At 34.3% G+C, this 17,029-nt stretch overlaps 2 protein-coding genes across 3 annotated transcripts; one reads left to right on the top strand and one right to left on the bottom strand.

Annotated features, from left to right (window-relative positions):
* Positions 1 to 1,645: 1,645 nt before the first annotated feature.
* LOC133800930 (kinetochore protein SPC24 homolog) lies at positions 1,646 to 4,519 on the top strand. Of its 2 annotated transcripts, none has more exons than XM_062239044.1 (7): positions 1,646 to 1,802; positions 1,971 to 2,166; positions 2,727 to 2,869; positions 2,960 to 3,060; positions 3,564 to 3,637; positions 3,779 to 3,924; positions 4,210 to 4,519. In XM_062239044.1, exons 2-6 carry the CDS (start codon positions 1,989 to 1,991, stop codon positions 3,883 to 3,885), a joined length of 603 nt encoding a protein of 200 aa, XP_062095028.1. In that variant the 5' UTR covers positions 1,646 to 1,802; positions 1,971 to 1,988; the 3' UTR covers positions 3,886 to 3,924; positions 4,210 to 4,519. The 2 variants fall into 2 exon arrangements, with proteins under 2 accessions (XP_062095028.1, XP_062095027.1); XM_062239043.1 differs by having other exon boundaries at positions 1,647 to 1,802; positions 1,966 to 2,166.
* Positions 4,520 to 4,677: 158 nt separating this feature from the next.
* Positions 4,678 to 6,346, bottom strand: LOC133800929 (gamma-interferon-responsive lysosomal thiol protein-like). Its single transcript, XM_062239042.1, has 5 exons — positions 5,957 to 6,346; positions 5,666 to 5,731; positions 5,412 to 5,552; positions 4,989 to 5,081; positions 4,678 to 4,893 (listed from the first exon to the last, which is right to left on the bottom strand). The coding sequence occupies exons 1-5, from the start codon at positions 6,251 to 6,253 to the stop codon at positions 4,822 to 4,824; spliced, it is 669 nt and encodes a 222-aa protein (XP_062095026.1). The 5' UTR covers positions 6,254 to 6,346; the 3' UTR covers positions 4,678 to 4,821.
* Between the last annotated feature and the right edge of the window lie 10,683 nt (positions 6,347 to 17,029).

The raw sequence follows: 17,029 nt of genomic DNA, 5'->3' as shown, positions 1-17,029 counted from the left end.
CCGAAAATTATAATAAAGGAAAAAAAATATTTCCGAAAATTATAATAAAAGGAAAACAATTATTTCCGAAAATTATAATAAAAGAAAACAATTAAATCAACCAATTTATCTTTCAAGAAAAAAAAAATTCTATAAAAATGCCAATTATAGGATTAACAGGTGGGAATGAGAATGTTAAATCTAACCCATGTTTGGTAAATTTATTTTTAATGGCTTGGGGGTTTGTATTTCCAAGTGCTCCAATTTTTTAGTTTGATTTGAGGTAATCTTAACCCCTTTAAACACTTGAGTTTCATTTTCTCTTAATATAAACTCCATCTAACTCTACTCCCCTAAACCCAAACCTTATACCAAACACCTCCCTCCAAACACCTCCCAAGGGAAGAGAGGTAGCCGAAGGTTCTTCCTCTAGATCTCTCGCATCAATGTCGAAGGTGCCGAAATCTCCACCACCACTAGTATCTTCGTTGAGAGTAAGTAAGAAAGATGAAGAAACTACCGAGTACTAATTTTAATAAAATAATTGTAAAAAAATATTAATAAAATATAAAATTGACAGAAAAAGTAATTTTCTTTTAATATTAAATATTAATAAAATAATCCCAACATGTACAAAACAAAACACATTAATACACTTAATCTTACAACTTTAAACCTTAAATGATAAAAAATATTTTGGAAAAAAATTACATACACCACAATCTACCCTAATCTCATGTACCCTACACCTTCTCCACCACTGGATTACATATCAACGACCTAAAAAGTTACCTCACCCATACGGAAAAAACCAATTTCCCTACTATAGCCTTACCACCCCAAAACATAATGATAAAATAGCTTTTAAACTTTTATAATAGGGATGTTCATGGTGTAGATGGTGCAGTTTTCTCTAATTTTTTGGACTGCATCGCATATGCGGTTTTGACAAATTTTCAAACCGCAACCTGCATCACAATGGCCTCAAACCGCATAAACCGCACCGCATTTTGTGGTGCGGTGTAGACGGTTTATACATATTACCAAATAATTTAATAATTAAATATTATAATTAATAAAATTCATAATAAATCTTATAACTAAAGAGTGTTTAACAAAACAATTAAACGTACAACAAACTAATAAACTTTTAACAAAACAATAAAAATACTACAAACTAATAACAAAGAAAAAATGTATTATAGAATTAAAGATTTAAATTAAGTAAGATTATCTTTAGATTGAAGTAGAATATATGTTAGCATCCTATAAAACATTACATTTTTTTTTTATAGATATTGTGTATATTATAGTATATAAATATTTATACATTAATTTTAAATGTAATAAAATTAAAAATATATATAAAAAAGTTAATATATATATAATGATGCAGTGCGGTGCAGTTTGAATTACATTTATAAAATTTAAAACTGCAAATTGTACTGCACTGTGCAATTTGACAAAAATGATAACGGCTAACGCGAAGGATTCCAAACTACAAATTATGACATGGTGTAGTGTGATTGGTCAGTTTTATGAACAACCCTATTTTATAGTATGCAAAGTGATTTTGTAATGCAAGCCTACGAGAGCCGTAATTCTATTACCTTTAAACAAAATTAGGGGCTAAATTGATAAACAATAAAACTTCAGGAGTCAAAGATGCAATACCACTAAATTGACAATTGAATCGCTGTTAGCACTTGATTAATTTCCCGCTCTTCTTCTTAACCCCAAAACCCAAAATCCGCAGAGTAGAAAAATATCATTTCATCGCCTATGTGTTTTTCTGAACAAAAGAAAAGTTAGCGAAAATTCTGGTAAGCCTTTCTTTCTTTTTTCTTTTTGAATTTTCTCGGGAAACAAACAGACATGCAATGAAGTCCGACTTAATCCGCAGCTTTATTTTATTTTTTTTAAAAATTAACTCTAATTTATTTGATATTCTTCACCAATATATTGTTTCGTTCTTTGTGTTTGAAGCTCAGTTGCTACTAATCCCAAAAATGGGAGATCTCTCGAAAAATATCGACAGCGAGAAGTCGATTTCGTACTGCGATGATATGATTAGGGTTTTGAAGGATAAGAGGGAAATTGACGTCTTGATGCAGTCCTTTGATAATGTGAAGATCTTGCAATCTTCCAGCCTCGCTGATTTCAATGAGGTTCAAAACATGCTTCAAGGTCTGTTTTTTCTCTCACCTTTGTTGTTTGTTTCCTGAGAAAATTGAATAAGAAAATATTTGGTGCAATAACAAAAAAATATTCGTTCTTTGTTGTTACTCTCATTGAAATAATGTAACTTGGACTTAAAAGAGTGGTTCGAGTGGTCATGGTTTGACCCATGACTCGATAAGATTTAAAGCTTGATTCTTGAAATGAAAATGGTTTCAACTTGTTCATAATGAAGTAGTTGTGAGGCGTCATTTAGAAAACCCTGGTTTTTGAAAAAAATTCGTGGAAAATTCTCTTAGAGAGAAGGGACCATTTACAAAGTTTATGAGAATATGTAAAGTTAAATGCGAGACATGACTGCTGAACTCTGCTGCAATTTTCATAAAATGACTTCTTGGACTATTTTTCTTTTGATTTGAAATGAAATTTGAGTTGAACTGAGTTGAGTTGAACTGAGTTGAGTTGAGAGCACTAAGAACAATTAGCCAATTATATGAATGTCTAATATCAGCATGTTCTTAACTGTCTTGCACATATTTTGACATGCCTTTGTCAACTTTATTATACAGATTATGAGGGCAAAATAGCGGCGTGCAAGCAGAAAACTGAGGCAGCAAAATCTGAGGTTGTTTCTGATGAGGAATTAGACCTTCTTAACAAAGAATTAGAAGAAGAACGTGACAGAGAATGTTTGCTTTTGGAGGAGCTTAGATAAGTATATGGTCAGCTGCATACTATTTAGATTTCAAGTTGATGTTGCTGGTTGCTGATTTGTGTTTCTGGTATTGTTTGTGTCAACACAGTTATCACCAAAGAAATTGATGAATTAGAACGCGAAAGGATAACTATTCAGGAAAAGACACAGATATTGAGGGAGTCCAAGCAAGATGAGCGTAGGGCAGAGTAAGTATATGAACTGAAACTTGATGCTAATAATGTAACACTTAGTGCGCAATCTCTTTTACATTCTCTGTGAACAACTGACATCAAATTTTATGCCTCATAGTACTAACTTAGTGTAGTCATTAACAACAAAAGAAGAAAAATGTTATCTTTGGTTGAGCAATTTAGTCTATAATATCATTTTTTTGTTAAAATTTTTATATATGTTTTTTTCTTTGTGTGTGTGTGTGTTTATTAATTCTAGATTTTCACTTTCATGGTTACAAGTTACAACTCTTAGAATTTGTTGGAATCAGATGATCTGTTCATTAAGGAGTGTAGTCAAGCTTTACCGCCTGCTTTGTAATACAATAATTGAAATTTGTCATGTTAAAATACGAAATTTGCTGTATGTAAATAGTTCTACTAGCCATTTTAAAGTGAATTTAAGTTATTTTCAATATCAGTTTTATGACTTCGATTTTCTTGGTCAGATACTGATGCTTGTTCTTCTGATCCTGCAGGAGAACACTTTCTATGTTTGCATCTGTCACAAATATTATTCCTGACCTGTATGACCCATCTAAAGTTTCAGGCCGTATCCTTATGGGGCAACTAGTTTTTATTTCTTTTATCTATTTTCTTACATAATCTTTTGTGTTTCTATTTAAAGAAAATGACCTAAGGATGTTTCAGCGTTGAGCGATAATTCTGTTCTCCTTAGCTACGTCAATTACAGATATTGTTGACAGAGATAAGAAGCTGGTCAAGCAATTTGAATTTGACCAAGAACAGATGATTCCCTTTGATACGTGTGATAGCATTTGGAAGATGATAGGTTCATGAAGCACCCTTCGGTTGCCTTGTGTAATAATAATATAAAGGGTAAGTTATTTCGAAACCGTCAGATAATTGCTGTTATCAGAACCTTTTTGTGATATGTGAATGGCATCTGTTCTATAGGGCAATAGAACACTTTATGTTATGTCATAAAGAGAAATTCTCTCTTGTTGCTTTGATCGTGTGTAATTTTATGTCATCAGCAATTGCATTGTACATATAAACATAAATATATTCCTAACATGGTTAATATTGGAAAATAAAGTATTTGAATGGAGTTTTATTTAATAAGTATACACAAGTCAATTAATTATTGTATAATGTTTTCAGGTCTATGGCACTGGTTTTTGATGTGCGGGTATGTGATTGTGACATGTGCGAACACAATAAATCAGTCATCACCAACGAGATTAATGAGTAAGAACCAGAAATAATTTTTGCCCAAATCCTATTTGGCTTTGTAGTTTTCTTCTCAATGACCTCTTTTCTTTCCTTGATCAATTATACCGGTTTTTATTCTGGATAAATTACATGTAATTATTGAAGCTTAATCTAGATTTTGAAGTAACCCATGTGATGCACATTTTGTTTAACGAGAAACCTTTTTCTCATCTAATGTCACTAATAGTTATTTTCAATCCATTTCTCTTATAATCCATTAAAGCACGTATCATATTTGATTTGCCTGATCCACTGGAATCAACAACAATACTATAATAGTTTGGCTTCTTGCAAAATCAGGTTTAGTCATTTTCCAATTGTGCCTTTTAAATTTAGAGTAAATGATGCTCCTTCAAGTATGTATGCTAATACAGTATTTTGCTCCATTGTGTTTATTCAAGCTTTACAAACATAACCAACCCTCACCATCTTCAGAGACTATAATAATAATAATAATAATACCCCCCCAAAAAAAATCAGCTGATCCTTCCAAGGGAAAAATTAATGACAGGCCATTGGCACTGGGATACCTTTGTAAGCTTTGCATACGTAGCTTGAATAATTTCTATAATCCTGCTTGAGTCAGATAAATAGTTGTGCTTGATTAAATATTTAATTGACAAGAAAAAAGAAAAAGATAAAAAAGAGATACATTAAGGTTGGCTTACATTTCCAATAGATTGATTATTAACAACCACCCAAGGCAAAACTGTGTGAGGAGGATTGAGTTGTGCTGTTTCCACAGCATGTTTTTGTTCAAGCTGCAAAGTCAGTCGAAAGGTAAGAAAGAATTAAGCTATTGTAGTAAATGAAAATACTTGGTGGGGTTAGGGTATTTCTTTTAATGCCAAATTATTGCACATGATTTTTAGACAAGTGACCTTAATTCAGAAATAAGAAGCCTTAAATATATTATGTACCAACATACATAGTATAATACAATTTAAGAGAAACTTGATGAAAGTTTTGACAACTCAAAAAGAAACAATAGAATATTCTGTTTACTTTCTACTTTGTGCAAGTATTATGCAACATTTAATAGAAATTGGTATATGGATTAGTAAAATAGATTTAGTGAAGATTAAAAGTACCAATGTTCCATTTAAGCTATTGAAGCAATCCATGACCAATTTTGGAGGCAAACCCAATGAAGTGAAACAACTTCCCCATTCCTTGTGCCTTCCTTCAATGGCCAGAAACTCAAAGCAGTAAATCAAAGCAAAATGCTTGTTCTGAATTATTTGGGAGAAAAAAAAACCACTTAACATGTATTAACAACAATAATGAATAATGGTTGAATAAATAAACCATAGAGAATAATAATAGGATAAAATAAGGCTCAAACCACATCATGCAACACATTAATGGTGCAGGCTTGCAGAGTATTCAACTTGCATTCATCTGACCCATTCTGAAAATTTTCACAACAATCACTAATAAAAAAAATAACCAAACCAAACATTTATAGCAAGAGTTTTTGTTATTTTTATTTTTCCTAAAAAGGGTATCTTTTGAAAACACTGAATTTGTCGGTGGAAATTGGGAGCATGCTAGTGATAAATATCATAAGAATTAATAGAAAATACCCAGTTGAGTGATGATATTTTGATTAGAAAATAAATAAAATAAATGGAACCTGGCAAACGGTGGTGTTGGTAGATTTGTTGAAAAAAGCATTGCCCCAAGGGACCAGCCTGAGATTGATAATGGTGTGGAGACCATTGTCGAAAATTTGAGCAAGGTTTTTAACTATGAAAGAAGAACAAGATGGGTTCAAAGCTTCATAGTAAACTGACAGATTTACTTTCTGAGAAACCATCTTTGAATCCTCATCATAAGCCTCAGTTTTATTATACTGAAATGTAAACAAGAGCAATGAAAAGATAATGGCATATGTGAAAACCAGACTTTGATCATCAGATTGAGAACCCATTTTTCTGATATGGCTGCTACTTTGTGTGTCTTATATAAATATTATATATATATATATATATAGAGAGAGAGAGAGAGAGAGAGACATATTAATGAACATTTTTCAGTAACAGTTAACACTGAGAAGTAATTGCACCTTTGCTATAATAGCCAGAAGTATTCATAGTCAATATTGTCCACAGCCTTTATTAATTACTCAAATAATTGTACGTTAAAATTGTTTTCTAATTTTTTTTTTCATTTTATTTATTCAAATAGGTATATATACTGATGTGTGGTTCTCAAGAAATGTATGACCGTAATAGTTGAATTTGTTTGGAACACTCTTTATTAGTTGATAACATGTTAATTTAGTTTAAGCATACCCAAAAGAAAAACAAATAATAAATAGCAAGCGGGTACAAATATTATTTATATATTAAAATTTCAATTAGAAACTTTGTAAAATCAAAATTAAGCTGTCTTAAATAGTATATATATTTTTATTAATTTATTTTGTACATTTTTATGTCTCTATATACTTTGGTTTTGTCTCTCTTATTTTTTTTAAAAAATAATATGAAAATTATTTCATCATACGCGTTTTTATGTCACCATAGAGATAGACATGAGAGAAATCCACCAAGTTTTTTTTCCTTATTAAGCCTTTGATGTAACAAAAAAAATGGTAGAAAAGGTTATGATAGTTTGGTAAAGGATTATAATTGGTTGATCTCTCTTTCATGGTCGGCAAAGATGACGATGTTAATGATATGAACATGGGCCGTACGAAATTATTAATGAATTTGGTCATTGTGGCTTTAAAAAGAGTCAAAATCATGATCACTCTTCTTAAATATGTTTGGTAGAAATGTGTGGATTTATCCATGTGTTGGTGTTTTACGTAGATATTCCACTGCTAATTAGTTATTCATCAAAATGGTTAAGAGTAAAAGGTTACCAGTCCATATATTATCATCAATGTCGATTAAAATGGACCATTGTAAAAGTAACGGTACACTTCACTAATTATATTCCATTCTATTCATAGTTATTATTATTACTGTTGTTGTTGTCAACAACAAGCATCTACCCTATCAACTTATTTTCCTTTTCTTTTTTCACTTATATTATTTTCTTGATTTATTCTTTTTATAGCTCAAAATGGTTTTTCATATTTCCATAATTTTTCTTTTAAATTTATGATTTAACAAAGATATACTTTATCTAAAATCAAGTATCATAAATTGAATTATTTATTTACATATTTTTGTAATTTTTTCTAATAATAAGCGTGTAGTTAAAAAAATATATACAAAAATATTGTATTTATGCAACTTACACAGATTCAGAGAATGTGTGTTCTCCACCTTCATTCCTGTCTTCCACTTTAGCCTTCCGTCCTCTCCTCGCCCTATCTATCTATGTTTTAATCTTTGGTAAATATGGGAGAGAAAGCCATTAATTAAAAACTAATAGAGAAATGGTTAGTTAGGGGAATTTTTGGAAGTATGGGAACAAATTTATTGTTTTGATTTATAATTTTATTTTCCATCTATTTTTCATAGCATTTTTCTTTTAAAAAAAAGTACAGGAAAAAACTCATTTGAATGTATGAGAATTTTATTTCTTAACACTGTCATAAGAATTAGTTACCAGTTTTCTCACTTTCTTAGTGATAACCAGCTTCTCACAAAACTGTCAAAAACGAACTTGCAAATATAAGTCTGATATTAAGCTTTGATCGAAATTCGATTGTGATTGTATCGTGTGAAGATTGTGACTTCTTTCCTCAACCAATCAAAAGATTAGCAAAATGAAAGCTCATAGTTTTCTGGTGTTTTCAGTTGCATCTGCATGGACACCAGTAAGTTGTGACAGACTAACTAATTGTTGTTAGTTACAGTTAGTTTCTGTTTGTCTCTTTAGTTCTTGTATCTCGACCCTATATATAGTTTTAGGCCTGATCAACCTAAGTGTATTCAATTTCTGAGAGTTTTGGCTGAAAGCAAGAACTGTGTTGTAATACTCTAGTGAGAGAGTGTATCAAGAGAAGTTGGATGAGTGTTGTTGTAATCTTGAGAGCTTGGAGGGTGTAATTTGGTTTCAGATATAGTGGATTTGACTTAGGCATTGCTGCCTAGCCTTGGATGTAGGATCAACCAAACTGGTTGTATCTGAACCAAGTATTCTTGGTGTTCTTTCTTTTGTGTTTTACTTTTGATTATTTTGGGTTTGTTTAAATTGTCTATTACTTGTTCTTCTTTGTTGCAATTCTTTGTGCACTGTACTGGCTGTGTTGTGCAGGTCCTAATCAACCCCAACATATCGATTATGAGATATCCAATAATAAAACCAATTGATCTCTAGTTCCACTAAAAGAAATGATGCATACATTTGAGTTAAATTTACTACAATTTTTTTTCAAAATTCGAAAAGTACGACAAGTGACTAGTTACTAGTTTTATTTCTTCCAATTTTATAATCGTAATCGGTTGCTAATCTACCAAAATATAAAAACAAGACACCACAGAGTAATTACTGCTTTTTTCAATTTACAGAGTCGTAATCAGTCACTAGTCAATATAAGAACGACAAGTGTCCAAAAACATCACAGATTTGGACAAAAATGTTCAAAGAAAATGAGATAGCCGAGTTGTGCTCGACCTTCTTTGTTAGCCCTATGGAAGTAAACATAGGAACACCACGCATATCATCGATGTACTTGCCATCACAGCTGGAGATGGTACACACTTTTGCATATACAAACAAATAAAAGATGTATTTCCAAACATTATTTTATTTAAGACCACAAGACTCCTATCTAATGAAAAAGGAACTCAAAAAAAAAAATACAAAAACCAAAAGAAATGATATGTATTCTTTGCTCCAAAAGTCAGCCATTAAAATTATATTTTCTCCAATTTTTTCTATATATAAACAAGTAATAATAATAATACTTGGCCCTTTTTTTTGTTGAGAAATAATAAAAGTCCGACCTTCTAATTTATACCTATTACTAATTATTTAAATGATCCCCTGTAAGACTGAAGTATATAGTTCAACAAAATAAAGTTTGAATTAAAATATATATTTTTTGAATTTTTCAATATAAATAAAGTTTGATTTTAACACATGAGTTGACAAGTTGCTGTAATCTTCACTAAGGTTTCTAATCATTCTAAGCATGTGGACTCTCTCTCAATATGTAGTTAATTAGCCCTTGGAGAAAGAAAAAAAAAAGAGAAAATGGATCATAAATCTAAAACGGAAGAAAGGTAGAATTGATAGAGAGAGAAGGTGTATTTTTCTATATTATACAAATGACAGAGTACACTCTATATATATATATACAAGAGAGACCAAGTGGGTCTATGTACACCCGAAACTATAACAGAATAATAATGTAACTAATTATATACAAAAGCACTATTTAATTAGTCTTAACAAAAACTTATAACCACATGCGGTGATGGATTTCTTCTTTTTTGCTAATTAGTTATGAGATTCTTAAAAGAAAAAACTTCCCATCACATACATAATTTGATTCAATGAGCACCCTTTTCGTATAAACAATTTCTCATGATTCGAATAAATATTTTCTTTAGGCCTAGGTGTTATATATATATATATATGTATATATATATATATATATTTTGTGACGTACCAAATTTGTTAATTAGGCTTGATGCTTTAATTAGTGTGCCATGTGAACATAAATGAATATTATGTGTATTTTTGTGATTATACATGTATGATTATGTGGAATATATGAGTTATATTATAATATGGTTGTTTATGCATGCTTAAGTGTATTAAATATGCTTGTGTTAGGCCTATAGACAAACAGTTAGATAGTTAGAATATGCTCTCTGTTTTGTAACTGTTTCTATAACAGATTTCAGTTTAGTTTTGTATAGCTGTCATTTTCTGTTACAATCTTTTCTATAATCCATGCATATATATACAAGTTATCTTGGCTATCAACAGTAAGTTGAGCCATCACATTTTTCATCATCATCATCTTTTCTTCTTCACTTTACATTTTCTCTGTTTCTTTCTCACCAAAAGTTCAAGCTATCTTGAACTCTTTCATGGTATCAAGAGCCCCATGGAGTCCACAGCTAACTCTACACCAACGGGAAACGTCACTAGAGCTCGTCCCGATCCTCAAGTTCACAATGACGACAATGCCGATCCACCAATTGCTCCAGTGCAAGCTCAACTCCCTGTTCCAGATTCAGTTCAAATCGGACTACCTAACAACAATCTGCTGCCTCTAACTCTTCGTTTGGATCGATCACACTACTCATTCTGGCGATCTTTAGTTCTTGCAGCCGTTCGTGCATATAATCTCGATGGATATATTCTTGGAACATTTCCAATTCCAGCTCAGTTCCTTGCAGGTAACATTCTCAATCCAGCTTATCAGAATTGGATTCGATTTGATCAATTCATAATGCACTGGCTGATGAATTCCATTTCTAAACCAATGCTTGGCTATGTGATCAACTGTTGAACATCGTCGGAAATCTGGAATGTCTTTGCTCAACTCTTTGCAACTCGATCTAGAGCGAGACTTCTTCAAGTTTGTGGCCTTCTCCAATCGACCAAGAAAGGCTCTATGAGCATTGACGAATATTTCTTGACGATGAAGCAGCTTGCTGACTCTCTAGCTCCTGCTGGTCAACCCATCTCCGATGATGATCTTGCCTTATACATTCTTGGTGGTCTCGGACCAGAATATGAAGCTGTTGTGGTCAATTTAACCTCAAGAACTGAACCTCTCTCTCTTCAAGAAGTTCAGTTCATGTTACACAGCCAAGAAATAAGAATAAGTCAACAGACCAGTGCTACTCTCGACAATATCCAGGCAAACTATGCTGGCTTATCTTTCCGTGGTGGTGCTGGACGTGGTGGTCAGTCTGTCAATAATGGTTCATCCTTCACTGGCCGTGGATATCGAGGATCTTATAGAGGTGGAAAATCTTACAGAGGAGGTGGTCGTTTCGGCCGTGGTAATCGATCTATTTGCCAGCTATGTGGACGAAGTGGCCACACTGCACAGAAATGTTATCACCGGTTTGATATTTCTTTTCAAGGACCTCTTCCCTCCAATGCAGCTTCAACCTCCAATAACACTGAGAATCCTCAAGCTCTTCTATCCACCACTCATCCCATTGAAGATCTCTCCACTGCCTGGTATCTTGACACAAGAGCAACTCACCACATGACTTCGAATGACCAAAATCTCGATCACAAGCAAGACTACAAAGGGAAGGCCAAAGTAACAGTTGGTAATGGTCACTCTATTCCCATTTTGCATATTGGTTCTAACTCAATGCATACAAACCTTTCTAATCATCCTCTAGTTTTAAAAGACATCCTGCATGTTCCTAATATGACCAAAAATCTAGTTAGTATTTCACAATTCACCAAAGACAATCATGTTGTGCTTGAATTTGATGATACTTGTTGTCTTATTAAGGACAAGAAGACCAGCCAAGTACTTCTTCGGGGTACCCTCTGTGTTGGACTATTCCAGTTGCAGCTTCTTAATCCATACAACTCCAGCTCAAGTGTCAATTCTTCTCAATTCCCTGTTCTTCCAAATCTTTGTAATCCCAGTAGTTTCAACTGTACAACCACTAGCAATCCAGTTTTTAATAAGACCAAAGCAGCCTCTGTTTGGCATTGCAGGCTTGGTCATCCATCTAAATACGTTTTAGGGAAAGTTCTTGCCACTGTTTGTCCTGATGTCAAATGTAATAATGTAGCCTTTTGTGATTCTTGTCAATATGGTAAATTTCATCAATTTTCCTTTAAGTCAATTGAAAATAAAACCATTGCCCCCTTTCAATTGATATATTCTGATGTTTGGGGTCCCTCATTTCATGTTTCTCTAGATGGCTATAAATATTATATTATTTTTGTTGATGATTTTACCAAATTTGTGTGGATTTATCCTATGCAAACAAAGTCTGAGGTAACCACCATTTTTAAACAATATAATGCCTATGTTGAAAGAATGTTTGAGGTGAAAATTAAAAGTATTCAATTAGATTTTGGCAAAGAATACCTCCCTCTCTATAATCTGTTCACACAGTTAGGTATTTCTAGAAGAAATTCCTGTCCCCATACTCATCAACAACAAGGGAAAGTGGAAAGGAAACATAGACATGTGGTAGATATTGGTCTTACTTTACTTGCTCAGGCCAATATGCCTTTAAAATTCTGGTGGGAAGCATTTTCCTCAGCTGCCTATCTTATCAATCGGCTTCCTACACCCACTCTTAAGTTTCTGTCCCCTTTTGAGAAATTGTTTCACCTCAAACCAGATTACAATATGATGAAAGTGTTTGGCTGTTCTTGCTTTCCTTTACTTCGACCTTACAACAATCATAAGGTGTCCTTTAGATCAGCTAAATGTGTCTTCATAGGTTATAGTATCTCTCAAAAAGGTTACAGATGCTTACACCCCAGTGGTAGGATTTATGTTGCTAGAAGTGTCACCTTCAATGAGGAGGAATTTCCTTACAACAGTCTTTTTCCGTCTGCTTCTTCATCTAATTGCCACCCTATCTCTGTCATTAATATCAATGACTATAGTCTCCCACAGCCTATTTCTACTGGTCTTTCCTCTTCACCACGGTCTCAAATTCATCAACCTAGTCCACTAAATGTTACCCCGAACAATGGTTCTTCCTCACATAGTCCTGACATTTCTCTGTCTTCTGTCATTCCCTTCTCTTCTTCCTCTCATGACCGTGATACACCAAATGTGCTGCCTATACCTGAGTTACCTCATGTCTCATCACAGTCTTCTAGTGTTCAAAATATTCATCCTATGGTCACGAGATCAAAAGCAGGGATTCATAAACCCAAAGCCTATATTGCCCATTCTATCACTGAGTTAGAACCATCTACAATCAAACAAGCTCTTGCCTAACCTAAATGGAAAGGTGCTATGGACACTGAGTTTGATGCTCTTACAAAGAACAATACCTCGTCATTGGTTCATTATTTTGATGGAATGTGTTTGATTACTAACAAATGGGTTTATAGAGTCAAGTACAACTCAGATGGGACTGTGGACAAATACAAGGCCCAACTGGTAGCAAAAGGCTTCCAGAAAACTCCAGGTTTGGACTACTTTGAAACCTATAGTCCAGTTGTTAAACCTTGTACTATACGACTTATTTTTACTCTTGCTGCAACACACGATTGGGATATACAACAAGTTGATATTAATAATGCTTTTTTAAATGGGGATCTTCATGAAACTGTCTACATGACTCAACCACAAGGTTACATTCATTCAGATTTTCCCAACCATGTCTGCAAGTTAAACAAGGCAATTTATGGTCTTAAATAGGCCCCCCACGCCTGGTTTGACAAGTTAAAATCTGCTCTTGTTCAGTGAGGATTTCATAACTCAAAGGCTGACACTAGTTTATTTTTCACCAAGAAAAGTGGCAAACTCATTTTACTACTGGTATATGTTGATGATATCCTAATTACAGGTGAAGACTAAGCTCAGATTTCCAAAGTCATCTCTGATCTTCATCATCAGTTTGCTTTGAAACAGTTAGGTTCGGTGCATTATTTTATGGGGTTTGAGGTGTTTCGAGATTCTACTGGCATCTACTTAACTCAAAGCAAATATACTAAGGATTTATTGGTCAAAACCAATCTTCTTGATACTAAGCCGCATCCTACACCTATGTGTTCTAGTGCCAGACTAACTCTAACTGCAGCAACACCTCTTGAAGATCCAAAATTGTACAGGAGTGTCCTTGGCGCTTTGCAATACCTTACACTTACAAGGCCTGACATTGCCTTCTCTGTAAATCGACTCAGTCAGTTTATCAAAGCTCCCACAACACATCATTGGGCTGCCTGCAAAAGGGTGCTTCGATATTTAGCTGGTACCATCAGTCCTGGTCTTCATTTCACTCCTGTTACTCGGTTTGAACTTCATGGATTCAGTGATGCTAATTGGGCCGGCTGTTTAGATGATCGTAAGTCCACATCAGGGTATTGTATTTATCTTGGAGGCAATCTTCTTAGCTGGTGTTCCAAGAAGCAATGTATTGTAGCTCGATCAAGTACGAAATCCGAGTATCGATCCTTAGCTTTGGCAATAACTGAACTCATATGGCTGCAGTCCTTACTCAGTGAATTACAAGTCTCTCTTGCCTGCTGCCCTATCATCTGGTGTGACAATCTTGGTGCAAGTTCCTTGGCCTCCAATCCGGTTTATCATGCCCGCACCAAACACATTGAGATTGATCTCCATTTTCTCAGAGATAGAGTCATTGCTCAACAGCTTGATATCAGATATGTGGACTCCACCAATCAAGTAGCAGACATTTTAACCAAACCTTTGCCTATTCCTGAGTTTCAATTTCTGGCAGACAAGTTGACACTACAGTTTCCCCCGTGTCACTTGAGGGGGGATGTTAGGCATATAGACAAACAGTTAGATAGTTAGAATATGCTCTCTGTTTTGTAAAAGTTTCTATAACAAATTTCGGTTTGGTTTTGTATAGCTGTCATTTTCTTTTACAATCTTTTCTGTAATCCATGCATATATATACAAGTTCTCTTGGCTATCAACAGTTAGTTGAGCCATCACATTTTTCATCATCATCATCTTTTCTTCTTCACTTTACATTTTCTCTGTTTCTTTCTCACCAAAAGTTCAAGCTATCTTGAACTCTTTCAGCTTGTGAGTCTATTTCTGATTAGAAGAACATTTTCGTAATTTTGACCCGCTGAGGGTATATTTGTAAATATATGTGTTTTGTGATTTAGACCACATTACTATATCGATATATTTGAGTTACTCGGTACGAGGTGATCCTAGTGAACAATGTAGCGGAAAAGTCACAACGGGAATAAATACCCGACTCGGAGTGAGCTTAGGGGTATTTTGGTAATTTGGTACATTACCGGGATTTATTGTGTGATGAGAATTATTTTGGTGTGTTGAAGTTACTTGGGAATTTATGTTATCATTTGAGGATTAGTGGGAATCTCAGGAAAATGACTAAAATGCCATTGGTTATTTGGTCAAAGGGGCATTGACTTGGGTGAGGGTAAATTGTTCTTTTGACCATGGTATTAGATAAAGTTGAGGCTAAGTGCTTAAGCACTGTCTTGTAGCATTTTCCCCACTTTGTCTTGAAGTCCTCTTGAAACACCAAGTAGTTTCCAAAGCTTTTTAAAGCTAGATCAAAAGGAATTCTTGAAGGGAGTTATTGTCAAGGGAATTCATAATTTGGAGGTATAGATTTTTGAAACTTAGTGTTCTTGTGTTCATCTACGTTCTTGAGAAAGTTTGGGGTGATGGGTTGATTTTTGAATTTTTTGAGTTCTTAATGGTTTTGTTAGGAGCTTGAGATTATAAACTTGTTTTCTATTGTTTGGGAGGTCTCAGTGCAGCTGGGAATTGAGATTTGATTTGAAATTCTTGGATTTGGGAAGAGATGGGTTTAGAACCCTAAAATCTTCAATTGAGTTATTGGGTTAGTTTTTGGTGATCCTTTGGTGTTTTAAGGTGCATAGTTAGTATTCTATCTGTTTGAATGTTTGTTTTTGAGGTGGGTTTACATTTGAGATTGATTGGGGTGAGACTTGTGGATTTGAGTTGTAGAAAACGCAACCTAGAATTCTAGGTTTGCGATGTAGCGCCCCTGCGCTAGGAGTAGGTGCCCCTGCCCTTGGTTTGGGCGCCCTTGCCCTATGCCCTTTTCAGCACGAGTAATTTTTAGGGCTTGGGAAGGACTTGGGGGCTTGGGGGGACGATTCTACCACCCCGTTTGGTGGAACTGGAGGCCCTGAGAGTCCGGGATTGGTCCTGGAGTTTGTTTTTGGAATTTGAACTTCACGAGGACATCATTTATGGTTGTGACTAGGGTTACTGCTAGGCTATAGGAAGGATCGTGCTCGGGGTCGTACTCGTTCTTCAGCATAGTACTAGATGTAAGAAAACTGCACCTAGTCTGTGGTTAGGGCTTGAGCCCGGTCATTGAACATGGTTATAACTATGATTAAGATGTTTTTATTAAACATGTCTAATAGTATTGAGCATATCTATGATTAATGATTTATGCATATTTGTATTATCTGATTGAAATGCTTGACTTATGAGTCAAAGGCGGCAATAGCACGCCGAGCGCAGACCAGTATGGTTAGGCCTATCCAGGAGTGTGACATACGCTTGAACAACCTTATGGTCGCTTGGAAATCGAAGCGTCGGGTACGCTTGACTAGCCCTATGGCAGTATTAGTAAATAGGGCTACATGCCCCAGTGTGACTCTATAATCACTTAGCTAAATTGAATGCATGCATGAGTAGAGTTATTACTGCTAGACATGCCATATAAGATTCTAAAATCTATTATTAACTGCTTATGAGCATGTCTATATTTTCTTGCTGAGTCTTGGCTCACGGGTGCTATGTGGTGCAGGTAAGGGAAAGGAGAACCTGGACCAGCCATGAGTTGGAGAGCTTTGGTGGCGACATGTACATATGCAGGCTGTTTGACCACCACGGCCGGGGATTCAAAGAGGAATTAGGGTCAAACTCTAATTTTGCCGTTTAGGCCGGCATGTCTTGTATTCACCCTTTTGAATTGTAAATAACTTTTTAAATGTTTATTTTGGGATCTCATGTACGAATTTAAACTTTGCTTAATGAAAGTAAATATTCCTTTGACAATTTTTTTAATCATAACTCGTTAATTATTTCTAGTTACACGTTTATGTCCAAATGACTTGATTAGCAAGTCCA

Source organism: Humulus lupulus, chromosome 9 (genome assembly GCF_963169125.1).
Source record: "Humulus lupulus chromosome 9, drHumLupu1.1, whole genome shotgun sequence".
Taxonomy (NCBI): domain Eukaryota; kingdom Viridiplantae; phylum Streptophyta; class Magnoliopsida; order Rosales; family Cannabaceae; genus Humulus; species Humulus lupulus.
Note: the sequence above shows the minus strand (reverse complement) of the source record. Positions and strands in the feature narration are given on the sequence as shown.

What these genes read in the sequence shown, in the direction of transcription:
- LOC133800930 (XM_062239044.1), top strand. Translation starts at nt 1,989, where the DNA reads ATGGGAGATCTCTCGAAAAATATCGACAGCGAGAAGTCGATTTCGTAC. An exon ending in CAAGATGAGCGTAGGGCAGA is followed by an intron (nt 3,061 to 3,563) that starts GTAAGTATATGA and finishes CTGATCCTGCAG; the next exon opens with GAGAACACTTTCTATGTTTG. An exon ending in CCCATCTAAAGTTTCAGGCC is followed by an intron (nt 3,638 to 3,778) that starts GTATCCTTATGG and finishes CGTCAATTACAG; the next exon opens with ATATTGTTGACAGAGATAAG.
- LOC133800929 (XM_062239042.1), bottom strand. Translation starts at nt 6,253, where the DNA reads ATGGGTTCTCAATCTGATGATCAAAGTCTGGTTTTCACATATGCCATT. An exon ending in TTAATGTGTTGCATGATGTG is followed by an intron (nt 5,553 to 5,665) that starts GTTTGAGCCTTA and finishes CAAATAATTCAG; the next exon opens with AACAAGCATTTTGCTTTGAT. An exon ending in ATAGCTTAAATGGAACATTG is followed by an intron (nt 5,082 to 5,411) that starts GTACTTTTAATC and finishes CTGACTTTGCAG; the next exon opens with CTTGAACAAAAACATGCTGT.